Source organism: Macaca mulatta, chromosome 1 (genome assembly GCF_049350105.2).
Source record: "Macaca mulatta isolate MMU2019108-1 chromosome 1, T2T-MMU8v2.0, whole genome shotgun sequence".
In the NCBI taxonomy this organism is placed as follows: domain Eukaryota; kingdom Metazoa; phylum Chordata; class Mammalia; order Primates; family Cercopithecidae; genus Macaca; species Macaca mulatta.
In genome coordinates, this window is record NC_133406.1 from 207,084,451 (window position 1) to 207,104,050 (window position 19,600).

Sequence of the window (19,600 nt, forward strand, 5' to 3'; positions counted from 1 at the left end):
TTGTCACTGACTTGAAACTCAAGCTCTGGGTCGGGCGTGGTGGCTCACGCCTGTAATCCCAGCACTTTGGGAGGCCGAGGCGGGCGGATCATGAGGTCAGGAGATCAAGACCATCCTGGCTAACTCAGTGAAACTCCGTCTCTACTAAAAATACAGAAAAAAATAGCCGGGCGTGGTGGTGGGCACCTGTAGTCCCAGCTACTTGGGAGGATGAGGCAGGAGAATGGCGTGAACCCAGGAGGCGGAGCTTGCAGAGAGCAGAGATCGTGCCACTGCACTCTAGTCTGGGCGACAGAGAGAAACTGTCTCAAAAAAAAAAAAGAAAAAAAAAAAGGAGCTCAAGCTCTATATGATTAACCCCTTCCTACCTCTCTCCCCCTCATCCCATGCCACTCTTCCATCAAAACTCTTGCCTACCTCAATGCCTTTCCACTTGCAGTTCACCATGTTGGAATGTCCTTCACAAGACTGGCTCCAGCTCATCATTCCTTAACTGTCACATTCCCAGAGAGACCATCTCTAACCACCTTATCCAGAAGAGCAATCTTTCAGTTTTTATTTCCGTCATACCCTTTTTTATAAGTGTGTTAGTCAACTTTTGCTGTGACATCAACAGCCCAAAACTCTCAATGACTTGCAACAATAAATATTTATTACTCTTATCTCAAGAGGGCTGTAAGTCAGCTGCAGCTCTGCAGGGCTCTCCTGGGCTCCACATAACATCTCATTCTGGAACACAGGCTGAAGGACCACGTTGTGCCTAGAGCATGTTGTTCTCATGCCAGAAGGCAAAAGCTTCAGGGAACAGAACCAAACTACCCAAGTACCTTTAAAGCCTCTGCTTGGAAATGGCTGTGTCATGTCCACTGACAATTCCGTGGGCTAAAGTAAATTGCAAGACTAAGCCCAAAGTCAGTGGGAATAGGGAAGAAAGCACCACCTCAAGAGATGTATAGCAAGGGCAAGGAGAGAACAAATGATTGTGAACAGTTAGTATGATCTACCATAATAAGTGATGCTTATTTTATTTGTGGATTACCTGGCACCCTCACTAGACTATAAACTCCCTGAGGGCAGACCTCTATATGTCTGATTCATTGTTGTACCAATCATACAGCAAATTCTTTGTATTATTTTCCTATTTTTGTTATAGTTATTAGTAGCAGCGTTATATTGCTGCTATTATATAAACAAAGCCAACACAGCTGGAGTGAAAGAGCATTTGGTTTGGAAGATGCTTGGCCACCCAGGGTCTATGGCAGCAGGATTTTATTCCACAGCCCTCAAGCTAGTGTAGTTATAGCCAAGAGTGGCTGAGGCCCTGAGTGCAATGAGCCTGTCATATAGACTCTATCACTGCAGCTAGGAAGGATAAGTGGGGGAGGAGAGAGCATTCTAGAAAAAATCACTGGGGTACAAATACAAACATGGATTAGCCTTGCACATTTGGAGAGCTGCAAGTAGTTTAATCTGACTGGAGTGTAGGGTGCAATGGGGGAGGGTGGGGAGAGTGGAAAAATAAAAATAAAAAAGATTGGCAAGGGCCTTAGGTCACTGAGAGTCTTTTGTGCCCCTATGAGGAGTTTAGACTTTATCTTCTGTGCAGCAGGGAGTCTTTAAGAAGTCCCAAGCAAGGATGTAACAGCAAAAGAATGTGATTTTCAAAACTGACCCTGGAGCCGATATGGAGGATGGATTCAAAATGAGTGAAATTTAAAATAGGACACGAGGTAGACTATGGCAGTAGGAAGAGGGCCTCCACTTAATAGGAATGTGATGAGGATGTGACAAGTACAAGAGATACTGAAGAGATAGAATCAACAAAAGTTAGTTACTGATTGAATATGAGAGCGAGGGAGAAGGAGTTGATATATTTTGCCTAGGCAACTGGGTATTGTCATTCATGGAGATAAGGAATGAAGGAGGCTTAAGAAAATAGATAAAGAGTTCAATTTTGGGCATGCATTTGAGGTGTCAGTAGGATCTCCAGGAGGGATGTACATCAGACAGTTTTGCATCAAGTCTGGAGTGTGGTAGGAGGCTTTGGGTTACTAGAATTTATTTTGGAGGCAGTGGCATAAAGGAAGCAAAAGTGGGGAGTGAGAGGAGCGCCTAGGGCAAACCCATACCTGGGTGATGGAAGGGCTGAGTCATTTGTTAATGTCAGGGAACATTCCAGGTCCCAGAGAACCTTGGTTCCCTTGAGAACCAAGTTTGGGGAACGTTGGCCCCTGAGAACCAAGTTTGGGGAAGAAGACAAAAAGTTCAGTTGTAGACATGTTTTGTTTAAGTTGCTGTGATAAAATCCAAACTGACTCTCATGATTTTTAAAAGACTTTGTCATCCTCTTCAGTTCATCTTGTGTTCCTTACTCCATCTGTCACCCTGCTTCTACCTACCATGCTGCTCTCCCTTCTGTCCTTCACATGCACCAAGCTCATTCCCACCCCAGGGCCTTTGCCCTTGTAATTCTTTCCCCCTGTGGTGAACCTCCCTTAGAATGATTGGTTCCTTATCATCAGGCCACAGTTCAAAGGCCACCTCCTCAGACAGGCCATTCCTGCTGCCTTATTAAAAGCAACCCACCCCTATGCCATTCATTCTTTTTTTCATCACCTCTTAGAATGTAAACTTCAGAGGGTCAAAGGACTTGCTTATCCATCTTGGTGGCTGCTGATCCCATACCTAGAATAGTGACAGGCACACAGCAGGTGCTCCATCACTCCATCAATACTTGAGCTAGGTGAAGACATTTCAAAGACCACTGGATACACAGGTCTGGCATTCAGAAGAAATGTCTTTCCTGCAGGCATGCATTTAGGAGTTATGTGGGGATGAGGTGCCCTAAAGAGGACAAGCAAGTGAGAAGATGACCCTGAAATGGATCTGTTCATGTTTCAAAAGGTAAAAGTCAGGTAGAGGGGAAAGCTTTCAAATGACTGCCAAGGGATGGTCAGAGCTAGAGGTGGAAAACCTGGAGAAGGTGTTATGGAAGAACCAAAGTGTCTTAGGAATGCCCTTCTAATTTGTCTCAGAACACCTATGCTCAAATTCTACCTGTCCAAGAGGTAGAAACTGGGCAGAAAAAAAAGAAACACAAAACTTGAGTACAAGCCAGGTGTCTAAGACCAGAATGAGCAACATAGTGAGACCCCCTCCCCCTCGTGCACACACACATCTCTAAAAAAAATAAAAATAATTAGCCAGGCATTGTGGCACATACCTATAGTCCCAGCGACTTGGGAAGCTGAGGTGGGAGGATCACTTTTAGCCCAGGAGTTCAGTACTACAGTGAGCTAGGATTGCACCACTGCACTGCAGCCTAAGATAGTGAGACCCCCATCTCTAAAAAATTTTTTAAAGAAAAAATAAATAACTTGGGCACAATGTATGGCTTTTGGACTGGATTATATCAAATACGAATCTAGGAGGGCACACATGTGCTCAGGAAATGCACAGCCAGTATTGCCCATTTATCCTTCATACTCCTTTTGGAATGTGTGTGAGTTTCTAGACTGCATCCTCAGTACTCTCCTTAGAGAGAATGGAGCCTACAGTTAACTTAATCTTGTTTATGATAAGCATAAGCCCTACCCAGTAACTAGCTTCGCCCTGATGCAGGTGACCTTGAGAAACTCGCACAGTGTCTTTGGAACTAACACAGTTAAATGATAACTTTCACCAAGCTCCAGTGCCAGATATGACATTAAGATGACTGAGACACAACTTTACATACACGGAGCTTCTGAGCAGAAAGAGGTGAAAGAAATTTAAGGTTGGGTTTGTGAAGCCTCTGTTTCCAGCTCAACAATAGCTTCATCAGTAGAGCTGCCTCAGTTTACAGATCTAGATACATACACTGAAGCAAGAACAATCCGATTGGGCCACTTCTGCTTGGGTGAGCATTGCTGGAGAAAATTGCCCAGCCAGGCAAATTGGCACTGCTATAAATTCATAAACACCAATCTCAGTCAGGCTTACAACAGTGCCTGGCAATCCATCTGTGTTTCTCAAGTCATTCTCTTCTCCATTTCTCCATGGAAACTACCCCAAACATTCGCTACCCTCCTTGAACCTATAAACAGCCCCTTCTCCTCACTTTACTCCACCTCATAAGCAACACTCTCAATTTTCAAATACTAAAGACACCAAGCCTACAGACCAACACCCATCCTCACCCTTCCTCTATTCTTCCTACCTTTTATAATAGATGATCAATCCTTTCTCCCATCAAAAAACTATTTCCCTTTAAATTTTTAGCATAACTCCATTTATGCTTTAGATAAGGAACCTTTAAAAACTTTTAACAGAACAGTGAGAAATGTATTTTTACCTTGTGACTTTGTATGCACTTGCACATAATTGAAACATACATTTCACAAACAGTACTTACCTTGACCTGCATTGGACTCAGATATTTCCTATTCTCTTCCTTTATTAGCCCATTCTTCATTGTTATAAAGAAATTCCTGAGGCTAGGTAATTTATAAAGAAAAGAGGTTGAATTTGGCTCACAGTTCTGCAGGTTGTACAGGCATGGCACCAAGATCTGCTCAACTCCTGATGAGGGCCTCAGGAAGCTTACAATTATGGCAGAAGGCAAAAGAGAGCCAGTGTATCACATGGAAAGAGTGGGAGCAAGATGGGGGAGGGGTGGGTGGTAGGTACCGCATTCTTTTAAACAACCAGATCTTGCATGAACTACCAGAGCGAGGATTCACTTATAACCAACTGGATGATGCTAAGCCACTCATGAAGAATCTAACCCCTTTATCTAAATACCTCCCACCAGGCCCCATGTCCAACATTGAGGATTACATTTTAATGTGCTATTCAGAGGGGACAAATATCCAAACCGTATCATTCTGCCCCTGGCTCCCCAAATCTCATGTCCTTTTCACCTTGTAAAATACAATTATCCCTTCCCAATAGTCCCCCAAAGTCTTAACTTATTCCAGCATTAACCCAGAAGTCCTAAGTCTAAAGTCTCATCTGAAGATGAATTCCTTCCACCTATAAGCTGGTGAGATCAAAAGCAAGTTGTTTACTTCCTGGATACAATGGTGTACAGGCATTTGGCAAACATTCTCATTCCAAAAGGGAGAAATTGGCCAAAAGAAAGGGGTAACAGGCCCCACACAATTCTAAAACCCAGCAGGGCAGAGATTAAATCTTAAAGATCCAACATAATCCTGGACCCCATATCCCACATCCTGGGCACTCTGGTGCATGGGGTGAACTCCCAAGGCCTTGGGCAGCTCTGTCTCTGTAGCTTTGCAGAGTGCAGTCCTTGAGTTGGACTTGAATACCTGCTGCTTTTCCAGGCTCAGGATGCAAGCTTGCCATGACTCTACCATTTTGGAGTCTGGAGGATGTCAGTCCCCTTCCCATAGCTCCACCAGGTACTTTGCTGATGGGACTCTTTGTAGGGGTTCCAACCCCACATTGCCACTCCACACTGCCCTAGTAGAAGTTCTCTTTTAAGGCTTAGCCCCTGCAGCAGGCATCTGCCTGGGTACCCAGACTTTCTCATACATCCTCTGAAATCTATGGAGAAATTGCCAAGCCTTCTTCATGCTTGCATGCTGTGCACCTACAGGCTTAACGCCACATGGAAGCTGCCAAGGCTTATGGAAGCTTACACTCTCCAGAGCAGCAGCCCAAGCTGTATCTGGAGCCCTTTGAGCTGTGGTTGCAGCTGGAGCAGCCAGGATGCAGGGAGTGATGTTCTGAGGCTGCACAGGACAGCGGTGCCCTAGGCCTAGTGTCTGAAATCATTCTTTCCTTCTGGGCCTCTGGGCCTATGATGGGAGAGGCTGCTGCAAAGATTTCTGAAATGCCTTCAAGGCCTTTTTTCCATTGTCATGGACATTAGCACGTGGCTCCCTTTCAGTAATGCTAATCTCTCTAGCAAGTGGTTGCTTTACAGACTGCTTAGATTCTTTCTTTACCACAGGGCCAGGCTGCAAATTTTCCAAATTTTTATGTTTTTCTTCTCTTCCAAATATAAGTTCCAACTTTAAGTCATCCCTTTGCTCCTGTGTCTGATCATGGGCTGTTAGAAGCAACAATGCTAATTCTTTTTTTTTTTTTTTTTTTTTTGAGACGGAGTCTCGCTCTGTCACCCAGGCTGGAGTGCAGTGGCCAGATCTCAGCTCACTGCAAGCTCTGCCTCCCGGGTTCACACCATTCTCCTGCCTCAGCCTCCCAAGTAGCTGGGACTACAGGTGCCCGCCACCTCGCCGGGCTAGTTTTTTGTATTTTTTTAGTAGAGACAGGGTTTCACCGGGTTAGCCAGGATGGTCTCAATCTCCTGACCTCGTGATCCGCCCATCTCTGCCTCCCAAACTGCTGGGATTACAGGCTTGAGCCACCGCGCCCGGCGCCATGCTAATTCTTGAATGCTTCACTGCTTAGAAATTTTTTCCATCAGATACCCTAGGTCATAACTCTTAAGTTCAAACTTGCAAAAAGCCCTAGGATATGGACTTAATGCAGCCAAGTTATTTGCTAGAGAGTAGCAAGGGTGGCCTTTACACCAATTCCCAATAAGTTTCTCCTTTCCATCTGAGACCTGTTAGCCTGGTCTTCACTGTCCATATTTCTATCAGCATTTTGGTGACAACCATTTAAACAGTCTCTAAGAAATCACAAACTTTCCCTCATTTTCTTGTCTTCTTCTGAGACCTTCAAACTCTTTCAACCTATCCTTGTTACCCAGTTCCAAAGCTGCTTCCACATCATCAGGTATCTTATAGTAACGTCCCACACCCCTTGTACCAATTTTCTGTGTTAGCTGTTTCTTGTATTTCTATAAATACTTGAGGCTAGGTAATTTATAAAGAAAAGAGGTTTGATTTGGCTCATGGTTCTGCAGGCTGTACAGGCATGGCACCAACATCTGCTCAGCTCCTGGTGAGGGTCTCAGGAGGCTTACACTCATGGTAGAAGGCAAAAGGAAGTCAGTATATCATATGGTGAAAGGGGGAGCGAGGTAGGGTGGGGGCACCACACTCTTAAGAAACCAGATTTCATGTGAACTACCAGCACAGAAATTCATTTATAACCAAGGGGATGGCACTAAGCCATTCAAGAGGGATCTGCCCCCATGAGTCCCACCAGGCCCCACCTCGAACATTGGGGATTACATTTCAACCTGAGATTTGGAGGAGACAAAAAACCAAACTATATTTTTTGTTTGTTTTGTTTCTTAACATGAAATTTATGACCAGCTAATAATGGGTTGCAATCCACTGTTTAATACATTTAGCTATAAATTCTTCCTCACCTTTCACCTTTTCAAGAACCTTATGCTTCATATTCTTCCTCCTGCTAACTCTTCAGCCACTTTCCTTCTGCAAGTTGCATTCCATCAACATTGAAATTTTCTCAGGATGCTCTCATCTAAAAACAAAAACAAAAACAATAAAACATATTGGCTGGGCGCAGTGGCTCAGGCCTGTAATCCCAGCACTTTGGGAGGCCAAGGCAGGCAGATCACAAGGTCAAAAGATCAAGACCATCCTGGCCAACATGGTGAAACCCCATCTCTACTAAAAATACAAAAAAAAAAAAAATTAGCTGGGCGTGGTAGCACACACCTGTAGTCCCAGCTACTCAGGAGGCTGAGACAGGAGAATCGCTTGAACCCAGGAGGCGGAAGTTACAGTGAGCCAAGATTGTGCCACTGCACTCCAGCATGGCAACAAAGTGAGACTCTGTCTCAGTAATAATAATAAAAAGCATCTTTCTTCACACCCTCATCTCCTTGCAGGTTCTCTAAGTCTCTTTCATACCCAAACTTCTGTAGCAGGATGTCCATGTACCCTTGCTATGTTCATTTCTCACCTCCCAGTACCCTGTTACCCCCCTCCATTCTGACTTCTGAGTCCACTACATCTCTGAAATTGCTCTCACCAAACTCACCAATGAGTCTCGTGTTGCTGAAACCCAGTGGATCATTTTCAGCCAAGATGATACATGGCACTCAGCAGGCTGTCAAAACAGATGGCCCTTCCTCCTTCTGGAAACCGTCTTTCTTTGTCTGTATGACACCACTCTCCTGTGTTTCCTCCTACCTCTTGACTGCTTGGTCCCTATCTGCCCTGCCAGCTTGTCTCCTTTCTCTCAAAAAGTTCCACGCCATCTTTTTTTGTTTTGCCAACTCAATAGCTCTGTTGTTTTAAGTTTTTGTTTTCTAATAACATTATATGTTTTCTCACCTCTTTATTAGCCAATTTCTCACCTCTTTATTTATTCTTTGTTGGTTGCCTCTTAACTTCCTTGGCCAATATTTCTAAGTTGAGTGTACATCTTTCTATCAAATTCCAATTCTTTATCAAGGAAGCATAGTAAATATTTAAATGTAGTAACTTGCACATATTTTCTCTCCATTCATCTCTCATTATTCAGCTTTTGTTTATGGTGATTTTTGAAATCTAAAACCTTCCATTTCTGTAGTTTAACATTTCCCTTACAATTTCTAATTTTAGTGTAATAATAATAAAGTCTTTCCTTACCTCCAACATTGTACAAATATTCCTTATATTTTCTTCTAGGACTTCTCTAGTACATGGAATGAAGTGTGGATCTAATCTTGTCAGTAACAGGCTAGCCATTTGTTCTAGCATCATGCATTGATCAATCAACCCTCTCTCTGCTAATCTGAAAAGCCCCCTTCATCATGTATTTTTATTTCCTTTTCTGGACTTTCTTTTACAGCTCTGTTGATCTCTCTTTTGAAGTCAATATGGTATAAATTATATTATTACAGCTTTATAATATGTTTTAGTATTTAATATCTGGGTTGGCAAGCTCTTCCTCCACTGGGAGGAAGTAGGTGTCATGGATGAGAGCTTGGGCTCTGGTACTGGCCTGACTGGTTCATCTTCCCGGCTCTATCATCTACAGTGATTGTATGACTATGGGCAGGTTAATTTAACGTTTGGACTCAGTGTCTGTCTCTGTGAAGTAGGTTAATAATAGTACCCATCTCAGAGGGTTGCTGTGAGAGTTAATGAGTTAAGATACAGGAAGCTCTCAGAATGCCAACTAGCACCTTATATGCTATTATTCCTTATCTGTCTCAAGGAGATCTTGGCTGTTTTCACCTGTTTACCAACGGATGTATCTTGCAATGGTTTTAAGTTCCAGAAAAAAAAAGATCTTGCCTGGAATTGTGTTAAATTTGTACCATGATTTAGGACACTTTTCATCTTAGTAATATGAATTTTTCACCCAGGAACATAGTTTGTCTCTCCATTAAAAAAATATTTTTCTGCCTATCAGTACAGTTTTGTTGTTTTTGTTATATTGGTCATGTTGGCTCATTGTTGTAGGGCTGAATTTGATTTTCTAGCACTTTGCATGAAGGATTTTTTATACTGTAGGTGTGTCATTGTGTTGGTGGATATGATTGTGTATGTATCATACATATCATTGTTATGGGAGTATTATATCAAAATCAATTTAAATAGCATGGCTGTTACAAGTTTGTTTACAGTTTTGAAGCACTGGCCATGAAACTACCTACCCACTAAGTATTTTCCAGTTTCCTCATGTTTTTCCCTTCATGCTAATTTTTGTAATTCAAATTTCTCTAGGAAATTCTCCATCTTATCTGTATTTCATATGTTATGTTTAGTATTCTTTTATAGTTGGATTATCACCTTAGTGTTATTATAGCCTCCTATCTCTATGTACATTTATCTTTTCTATTTCTACTTATTGAGCAGACCAATCAGAAATTTGTAATGATCTCTTCAGAAGCCAATTTTTTTTCTGTTTTCATCTTTTCTAAGTTTATTATCTCTTCTCTTCTTAATCATGTTTAGTTAGTCTTTTGGTAACTTTTTAAGTATAAACACTAATTGCACTTATTTTATTTCTTTATTGTTTAATCATGAATAAAGCTATGAATTTTCTCCTTACTACAGCTTTGGTCTAGTATCATCATCATTATAAGAAGTCTGTATTGACAGCTTTGTTTCCTCATTGAACTCAGGAACTTATTTGGAAAGAGTTTTAAGAATTTTAAAGTGATTATGGATTTTTCCTTGTTCTTTTCTTATTGATGTCTAGTTTATCTGTACTGTGAACAGAAAATGTGGCCCAACAGTTTTTGTATTGTGGTAGAATTTATGGGGATTTTCTTATAGCCTAATGTAAGGTCAATTTTGTAATAGTCCATGGGCACCTGTAAAGAAGGTTGCAGTCCTTGTTTGAAGACTACACAGTTTCATATAATATACACACTCATAATATTTTCAGATCCTTTTTGTCTTGATCTTGATTTCAGGTTAGTGTATTTTATTTTGTCTCTTTTCATGCTTTGAGAATAAAGTATTATAACTGTCATATCTTTATTTCGGAATGGACTCATTATCCATGTTTTAAATATGATATTTGGTTTTTATTTTAGGTCTCTATCAGGACTATTGAAAACTCTCTTTGTTTGGTGACAACACCAAAAGAAAAACACAATAAAAGAGGGGTCTTCAACAAGCCCCTTTTATTTTCTACTCAAGCTCATGTTAAAAATAACCTAACATTATGCACAGTAATTACACATCTACTTGTTAATAAGTTTCCCACCTTTATTATTTGTCAACAATCTGAAGCTTCTAACTTAAAAGTTTAGTCAAGGTCAAGATCCATGAGCACAGCCTGGTCACTACTCTGAAGGAGGAAGGTACCTGATCTCCCTCTTTTAACCTGGGTGATTGATGGTGATGAGATCCAATTACAACTTTTTTTAAAATCCCTCATTTGAGACACTGAGAAGCAGGCTCTTCCTATTCTCTTACAGAAATATTACAATACAACATGCATACATAATTTTCCAGAGCAACAAAGATTAGATCTTTGTAGAACAATGCACACTTCCTCTTCCTGCCCTTGTGGTAACAGGTCTGAGTACTCTCTTGAGATGGAAGACAGCTTTATAAGGCCACATTCTTGTTCTAAGAGTGTCAGTTTATCAGCCCTGTCTCCTTCCAGGTATAATAAGAAATGTCTCTTGGTAGCTGTCCAGAAAACTCTTGGCATAAGAAAAGGATCATCCAAGAGTCAGGTGTAATATAATATCCAAGGATCTGATATTAATATTAAAATTCCTTTTCTGTTGTTCACATTTGCCTCCACCAGTAGTTCTCAAACCCTGACTGCAATTTGGGGTCACCTGGGGAACTTTTTAAAATCGGTGATGCCCTGAGCCCAGTCCACCAATTAAATAGGAATATTTGAGACTTGTATTGATAAATTACAGCACTCTTCTAATGTAAAGCCTGAGCTATCTTGGCCTATTCCTTTACTTTTGAGTATTCAGAGTCACTGTCTCTTAGCTGTGTGTTTTGTCCCAAAGAGAGGGTTATGTGGTGTTACTAGGAGATTAACCTGTATACATTTATTGTCATAAATGATGTTTTATCTTTTTTTAAGCATCTTATGTTACAACCCCCCTACCGCATGCTTCCTTGTTGTTTCCTTTGAATTTCTTTTTTCCTCCCTAAACTGACTGCTTTGCTTTTTCCCCTTTGGTAATTTTGAAGATAAGCTATTTCATATTCTATTACTAATTACACCTAACATCTTTAAAAGCATGCTCCAACCTATATTTCTCTAATTAACTACAGAAACTACAAAACAGGATTTCTCGCAAGATGAGCAAATTAGCATATCTCCTTGCTCCAACTTTACTCTTTGTGTCAGTATAATCTGGAATATTCTACCCTGAGGTTAGGCAGGAATAATGTCTTATATTTTCTGTTTCAAGGAATATTTGTTACACTTGCATTTCATTTTATAACTATGTTTACAGAAATTATTTAAATTCATCACCATATTGCTTTATTTGCTCATTGTCAATCTTTGTTTATGCTTTTTGTTAACCACAGCTTTATCCTACTTGAGTTTGTTGTTTAAATTCATCTCTAGGTTGGATAGGAGACGTCTTTGAGTGGATGTAAATAGGACTTTTTTGAAGCCTTTGATATTTAAGAGCAGCTTTCTGTTGCCTCTGCTGTTTAACAGCTTGGCTCATTCATACCCTTTTCCACTGTAAATTATTCCGGGGCACATCTGTACTATGTCTAAGATAAATACATGAAGGATTACAGCACAGTATTTTTCTCTATTTTCCAGAGTTGACACAGGTATCCATCTATTAATATTTGTACAGACTTTGGTCAATCTGTTGGTTGAGGTTTGGAGTGGGATGGGGTTATGAGGCCACATGTTCATGTCACCTTCTTTCAGAATGGTTTCAACCATTAGGTACTCATTGATTAATTCAGCAAATATTGGTTGAGCACCTATGATGTGCCAGGCATTGTGGGAGCCATTAGGGAGTCAGCAGAATCAGATGAGATTTCTGCTCTCATGAAAGATCTGTGTATGCGTTGGGGAGAGGGAGGGACTGATCATCAACAGCTAAACATGTAAACAAGATAATTTTAGAGAATGATAAGCAGAGCTATCATATATAGCTGCTCAAATTCCAAAATGGTGTCCCTGGAGCTTTGCAACATGACAATCCTGGTAAAAACGTTCTAGAGAAAAAATAATACACTGATAGAGTGATGGAGAGGGGGAGAGGGGCTCAGGCCTTATTAATTAAATACTCCTCTGCAGCGAATTTATTTGCTCACATACTCACAGTACCCCTGACCATCTTCTCTCTGAAACTGTAGCACCTTTCTTTGTCTTCATCTGCCTTGGACTTGCTCAGCAGGCCCTGTGATTTGCCCCCTCTGTCTTCAAGGTCTTTGCCTTTCGGTTTTGATCCCTCATTATTTGCATTATGTTCCCAACTGAACTCCCACAAAGCTGGAGATAAGATGGCTGTATGGGGGCATCCATGTCCAGCCTAGAGACCCCCAATTCAGTGCTAATGTAATATTTCAAGTTGACAGATGAATCTTCAGCAGATTCGAGGAACACCTTCTAAGACTCCACGGTCACATAGGCCCAGTGGGAAGTGTTATTATCATACTGAGAGACAGCACTGGGGAGTTAGTAAGAACTTGGTCTCTGGAATCAGGCTCATTGATTTGGCCTTGGCGCTACCATTTACTGGTCCTGCATTACTTAACCTCTGTGTGCCTCAGTGTCTTCATCTTTAAATGGGGTTAATAACAATACCTACCTCATAGCGTTATAGTGACAGTTACATTGATTAATTGATGAAAGTGCTTAGAATGGTGTCTACTCTTAGTAAACCCTCAATAATCTATAATAATAATTGCCATTAACTAGATCTTGCGTTACCTAAAAGCTTTTTCATGTCCTTCTCTCCCCTTGGCTCGAATTCTTTCTATACTTAAAATGTACATGAATTACAGGGATGAGACTGAATGTGTCTTAGGAACTAGGCTTACTTTGCTGAATTGCATACGAAGGCTTTTACAGCTGCAGACTGGAAAAGAAATACTTCATGCAGAAAAAAAAGAGGGAGCTGGGCAGAGTCAGGGAGAATCAGGACTAAACTCATCACAAGGAGTCACCAATTTTTTTGTTTGATGTTTTTTTCCCCCTTTGGCAAACATGATTTTATTATTTTTCATCTTAGCATCATTACATTTAGTAAGTCTAATATTTTACTCACTTACATATCAATTTAATTAACACCAAACATCTATATAAATGTTATAAATGGACTTAAATGTTTATCCATATATGGAATTACCTTCTTCTTACTTGTATATATTAAAAGATGTTTAGAATGAACCTACAGCATTTTTGCAATCAGCAAAATTAAATGTTGTTTCATTTTGAATGCCTATGACCCTGATACAGTTTTTATTTGGGGACTCATGTCCAGTCTTTATCCATATATAAACAAATATTTAATAGCTATAATCAAAAGCATGCATATAATTTTATGATCTACTGCGTTATTTAAAATTATGTTTAACATTCTTTCTACAGGGTCATATTTATCACTTTAATGATTGCACTCAAACTGCATCACATTAAAGGCTATAATTTACCTCACATTATTGGGCTGACATATAGTTTGTTCGCATTTTTCCTCTATAATAAAATTATGTCATTGTAAACATCTTTGGCTAGGTTGCTCTTTTTCTTTTGAATTAATTCCTAGAGATTACTGAGTCAGTCTTTGAGTAGTTTTGTGGCTCTGGTTAAGAACTTATGTACTCCCTTCAAAAAGGATCATATCAGTTTTGCTCTGCAATTGGCAGTAAATGCATGTATGAGATTCCGTGAAGCCTCAACAATACTGGATTATATATTTTTTTCTATTGAAATGGACTGTGTTGTCATATTAATTCTATTTTCTTTCATATGAATCCTCTAAGCACTCTCTTTACTCATCTTGGTGATGTTCTTAGATAAAGATTCTAATTCAATATTGATATTTTTTCCTGTGTCATAGGCATTGCAATTTTTTTTCCATTTTATTATTTTCTTTTATAATTTTGTGTTAGTATTTGTTTGTTTTCTCATTTATAGCACTTTCTTTGCCTATTCTTATTCCAGGGTCTGCTAGTAGTTGGCATGAAAATGGCTTAAAATAAGGGTTTTTAGAAGGGTGGACCCTTAGGGTGAAATAGGGGAGAGAGAACAGGACGTGGATGGGGATCATAATGGACGCTGTCACCTCCCTCCCCAGTTTCTTCAGAAGCTTTGGTCTCTGAAAGATGGTGCTCCTGGCATCTCTTCAGCATAGTGTGGTATCTTGGGGTTGTCAGAATCCCATGGCACACCTATCATTTTCCCATCAAAAATGTTTGAAGGAGACAAATGGTCCTGGACTGTCTCTACTCGGTTACCGCCTGGGAAATTAGCATCGCTGTGTCATTAAGCAGTGTCCTTTCCTTCTGCTGCAAACCCAGCTGAAAGAGGTCAGGGACTGTGACTTTACACCTAGGCTTGAGTTACGGCTTTGTCCCACCCAAGGGACCCAAAGCACGAGGACACTGCCTAGGTGAGCGTACTGACCAGGGGAGAGGGGCCAAGAGAAGACCAGTTCTGCCATTTCTGCCTTTTGCCAAAGGGGCCCTGTCCATTGCTAAGTCCAGCATGGAGCCCAGCATGTCTCCTCGCCTGGAGCTCAGAGCCCAGCCAGTCCAGCCCAACCCTTGTGCCAGTCTTTCTTTCTATTGCTTTTTAGACTAAGATGTTCCCCCTGCCAGCCCTCAGTGGCTTAGGCAGAATGTTGGGGACGCTTAGTGACCTCCACTGCTCTTCTCTTGCAGTCTCCTGCTTCTTCAACTTCACCAGCCCATCTGGGATTGTCCTGTCTCCCAACTACCCAGAGGACTATGGCAACCACCTCCACTGCGTCTGGCTCATCCTGGCCAGGCCTGAGAGCCGCATCCACCTGGCCTTCAACGACATTGACGTGGAGCCTCAGTTTGATTTCCTGGTCATCAAGGATGGGGCCACCGCCGAGGCGCCCGTCCTGGGCACCTTCTCAGGAAACCAGCTTCCCTCCTCCATCACAAGCAGTGGCCACGTGGCCCGTCTCGAGTTCCAGACTGACCACTCCACAGGGAAGCGGGGCTTCAACATCACCTTTACCAGTGAGTCCTCCCTCTGTCACCAGCTGGCCCTCCCTCTGAATGTCTGCCTCCGAAGATGATTGAAGGTGTTCCCATGGAGGGAGGAGGGGATGTGGATGGGGTAGTTCCCAGAGCATTGCAGGGCTGCAGTGCCCAGGCATGGAGCTCCCAGCATGACCAAGAACGGGCATAAAGCACTGGCTGCCAGGCAGGGTGCTCTTTTCTGGAAGTCCCTCTCTGAAGGGCATTTATCTCCCATAGTTGTGATATATAATGTAAAAGGAGCCTGGAACCTCATTTTTGCCCCAACCTTCCCCATCCTACAAGACCCAGCCAGAACTAGGGAGAGTCCAAGAGAAAGAAAGCCTCTATCATTCTCATTCGTTCCTGATGCCCTCTCTGAGGTGCTCTCCCAAAACCCTGAATGCCCGCCTGCTGCTGACCTCTGCGTTCCTGGCAGGGCTGCTCACTTTGCTTTGCCCAGTTCCCATTCCCATAGTCAAATCAGAATCACAGCTTTGGAGCAACACTTCTGTTGGGCTCCCAGACTTATTGGGGACAACTCTTAGGGACTTTCCTCATAGCCCCTCTCAGGGCCATCATCTGAAAGTTGCCACCTCCAGTTTCAATCCTGGGCCCCTTCCCTAGAAGCAACCTAAACTCTGCAGTGATTATTTTTATTTCTGTATCTCGTGGTTACAGAGGGGGTTGGGGGGGGGTGCAGAAGCTTGGAGACTAGAAATAGCAAGCCACCAAAGATAGCAAGAAGTGGTTATCAGGTCATAAGAAGCTATAAATCCAATGGACTTGGCTGATGACAGTCAAGTGTGGCTGGAGGTGGGTCCATCTGAGCAATTAACTAGATCCTTTCCCAGAGGCTGCTTATGAAGGGCAAGTCCCCAGTGCAAGCTGTGCCCCATGCCCACAAACACATACTGATCTCCCAACCCCCATTCCCACCCTTGGCATAAAGGCCTTGCCTCTGTTTTCCACCTATCTCTGGAGTCCAGTTGGAATGAAGACATTAGGTGCTACCTGGTGGGCCGTTTGGGATCCGCAGCCAGGTAAAGCCCATTCCATTCCCCTCACCACTCTTCTTTAGGACACAATGAACCTTCTCAGGGCATGTCACCTCCAGGGGATTCCTGTTTCATCCCCTGTGGGCAGGAAGAAGCAGGGTGAGAGCCTAGTTCTGTCTTTCCTAACCTTCCTAATCTAGCACTGACCATGCTGCTTCATACTAGAAAGGGGCGAGGATGCATTCCTTATCTTTATATCCCTCGGCCCAGCACAGGGCCTGGTGTGTGCTAAGGATCAACAAATGTTTACAGAATGGAGGGATCCATGAATGAGTAAATGCTTTTTCTTGCCCTGGCGGAGTGAGAAGAACAGGGATAAGAGGTATCCTGGGGAGCACACGTATCCAGGATGGTGAGGGCCGAGAACTCTAGGTTTGCAGCAGGTGTGGAAATTGAGCGGGAACTTGGGAGAGGAGGCAGCTGGTGGCCCAGGGGCTGAGCTTCATCTTGAGAGCAGCAGACTAATCTGAGGATAGGTCTTACTCATATTTCTTTCCAAGGTTTCTCTACCATTGTAAAAATGATACATACCCAATATGTAAATATTCAAAAAATGGGACAGGTCAAAGGAGAGATGTTAACCACCACCCAAAACCCCCTAGCCAGAAATGATCCTTGCTAACAATTGATGGATGCTATTACAGATATCAGATAGTTTTCATGCATTTATACAAATAGACAGTTGGATGGATTGATAGAAATGATTTTTAAGAATCTGGGTCGCATCCTAGACCTGCCGAATTAGAATCACTAAAGGGATGGGCCCCCAGAATCTACATTTTTGGTAGGCTTCTGAGGCAATCTGGATGCAGTCAGTGAAACAATCATCTATGGCCAAGTGTCAGGGAATTAGTGTAGTCTCTCCCACAGGACTTTAATCTCCTCCTACATCCTGACTGATGATCACTGAGGCTGAGCTTGAATTTGCCCAGTGTCAGGGAGCTTGCCGCCTCAGACAGCTCTCTCCATAGCTAGCAGGCACATCTGTGTCGCTGTAACAAGGATCAGTGATCCTACCTCCACCCCTAGAACTCCTGGGAACAAGGCTAATTCTTCTTCCACATGGAACATGATGAACAACGATGACAGTAGCTGCCATTTATTGAGCGCCTACTATGGGCTGAACCTGGTGCTGAGCACTCAACAGTCATCACTGGAAGCCTCACAGCAAAAGCTCCATAAAGCAAGACCTACCCCTTTCACATGCCAGAAAACTGAGGTCTGGAAAGGAACACAGGGAGAAGTGGGTCCTTGACTCAGAGCTTTTGCTCCCAGATGTTGGAAATAGCTCCATATTCCTGCTTTGTGCATTTATGTGTGTATGTGTGTACGTGCGTGTGTGTTCATATGTGGGTGTGTGTATCTGTGCCTGCGTGTGTATGACTGATGGGTTTGAAAGAAAAATGCCTGGACTTCTAGGCCCCAGGCATCACTTTTTTTTTTCCCACACCATATTTCTAAATGTCAGGGTGACTTCATGGTCATAGTTTTCAACAAAGAAAGGTTGGGAGACTCAAGTCTGGGCTGACCTAGGCGTTCAAATGGAAGGGTATTGGGCACTCAGCTGAAGGCCTGCATGGGATCATCACAGTCATTTCCACATCAGAGACTCCATCTGCAATGGGAAGGGTCAGGTTTGCAGGCTTCTTGCCTCTAGCAAGATCCAACAGTCTCCAGGGTCACTGCTGTTTCTGAATGTGCAAGTGTTTCTATCACTAGGGAATTTCAGAGGCCTAGAAATTTTTTTTCAAGTGGCCTATACCCATGCAGCCTTAGATCCTGGTCTCCACTGGAAAGTTGCCATCCTCAGAACAATAGGGGTGCAAATAGAGCCTGGCTTCAGAGACATTTAGTGAGAGAACTGTGGCACCGCTACTGGAGGAAGGCAGGGAACGTGCTTGGTAGAGACCGAGCAGCAAAGAGTATCTTCCCATGCAGGGAGGGAAGAAGGAAGGGAACTCATCTTCAATTAGCACTTACAATCTGTCACGTGCTGCACCAAACACTCGCCACTCTCATATTCACATCAACTTTCATTTTATTTCTATCTCAGAATGACCCTGCAGGTGAAGGATGGTCTCCATATTATCAGTCAGGAAACTAAGGCTCATCAGGATTGCATAAGTTGTCCAGGACCATGTAACGAATAAGAGGCAAAGCACGATTAAATCTGCAGCGTTCTGACTCTGTCCTCTCTCCACTCTTTGCATTATCAATTGCCTGGGTAGAGTGAGAGGCAGCCCTGTCAACAGGCAAGGAAATAAAGGAAATAGCTTCAGACAGGGTTAATTCTAGGGCACCTCCTTTATGATGCTTAGAGTCTATTAGCATCACAGGATTGAGAGTCCGGCTCACCTCAGGCAGAAATGATCCCATAACTGTCTGAAGTTAGGGAAATGTGGAATGGATTTGACATTGAGGAGACAGATCAGCTCATTAACCACACTGAGCCTCAGTTTCTTCATTTGTAAAGTAGGGTAACAAGATCCACTTCATAGAATCGTTATATGGTGTAAGTGAGCTAACAGCGGAAACACTTAGCTTACTGCCTGATCTATAAATGTCTATTCGAATGCAGTGGTGGGATTAGGTGTTCGGGAAGGCAGGAAATCAAGTTTAATGAGCACCTGCTTGATGGCCAGGTCCTAGGATGTCTAGCTCTCCAACGTGGCAAGTTCTTGGGGAGGAGGTGGAGTTCTAGGGTTTACCATCCCAAGGAAGCTTGTTTTCTTTGAGGATTCTTCTCTACTCCAGCAGTGTCTGATCTTGTCCTTGAACTCCATCTACACAGCCTTCCGACACAATGAGTGCCCGGATCCTGGCGTTCCAGTAAATGGCAAACGGTTTGGGGACAGCCTCCAGCTGGGCAGCTCCATCTCCTTCCTCTGTGATGAAGGCTTCCTTGGGACTCAGGGCTCAGAGACCATCACCTGTGTCCTGAAGGAGGGCAGTGTGGTCTGGAACAGCGCTGTGCTGCGGTGTGAAGGTATGTGCCTG

At 42.7% G+C, this 19,600-nt stretch overlaps 1 protein-coding gene across 1 annotated transcript in view; it reads left to right on the forward strand.

Annotated features, from left to right (window-relative positions):
* Positions 1–19,600, forward strand: part of CSMD2 (CUB and Sushi multiple domains 2) — a 649,885-nt gene that overhangs the window by 408,140 nt on the left and 222,145 nt on the right. Inside the window, exons 14-15 of the mRNA XM_015134762.3 lie at positions 15,219–15,545; positions 19,395–19,589. Of these exons, the coding sequence (XP_014990248.3) occupies positions 15,219–15,545; positions 19,395–19,589 (522 nt within the window). The remainder of the gene's footprint in view (positions 1–15,218; positions 15,546–19,394; positions 19,590–19,600) is intronic.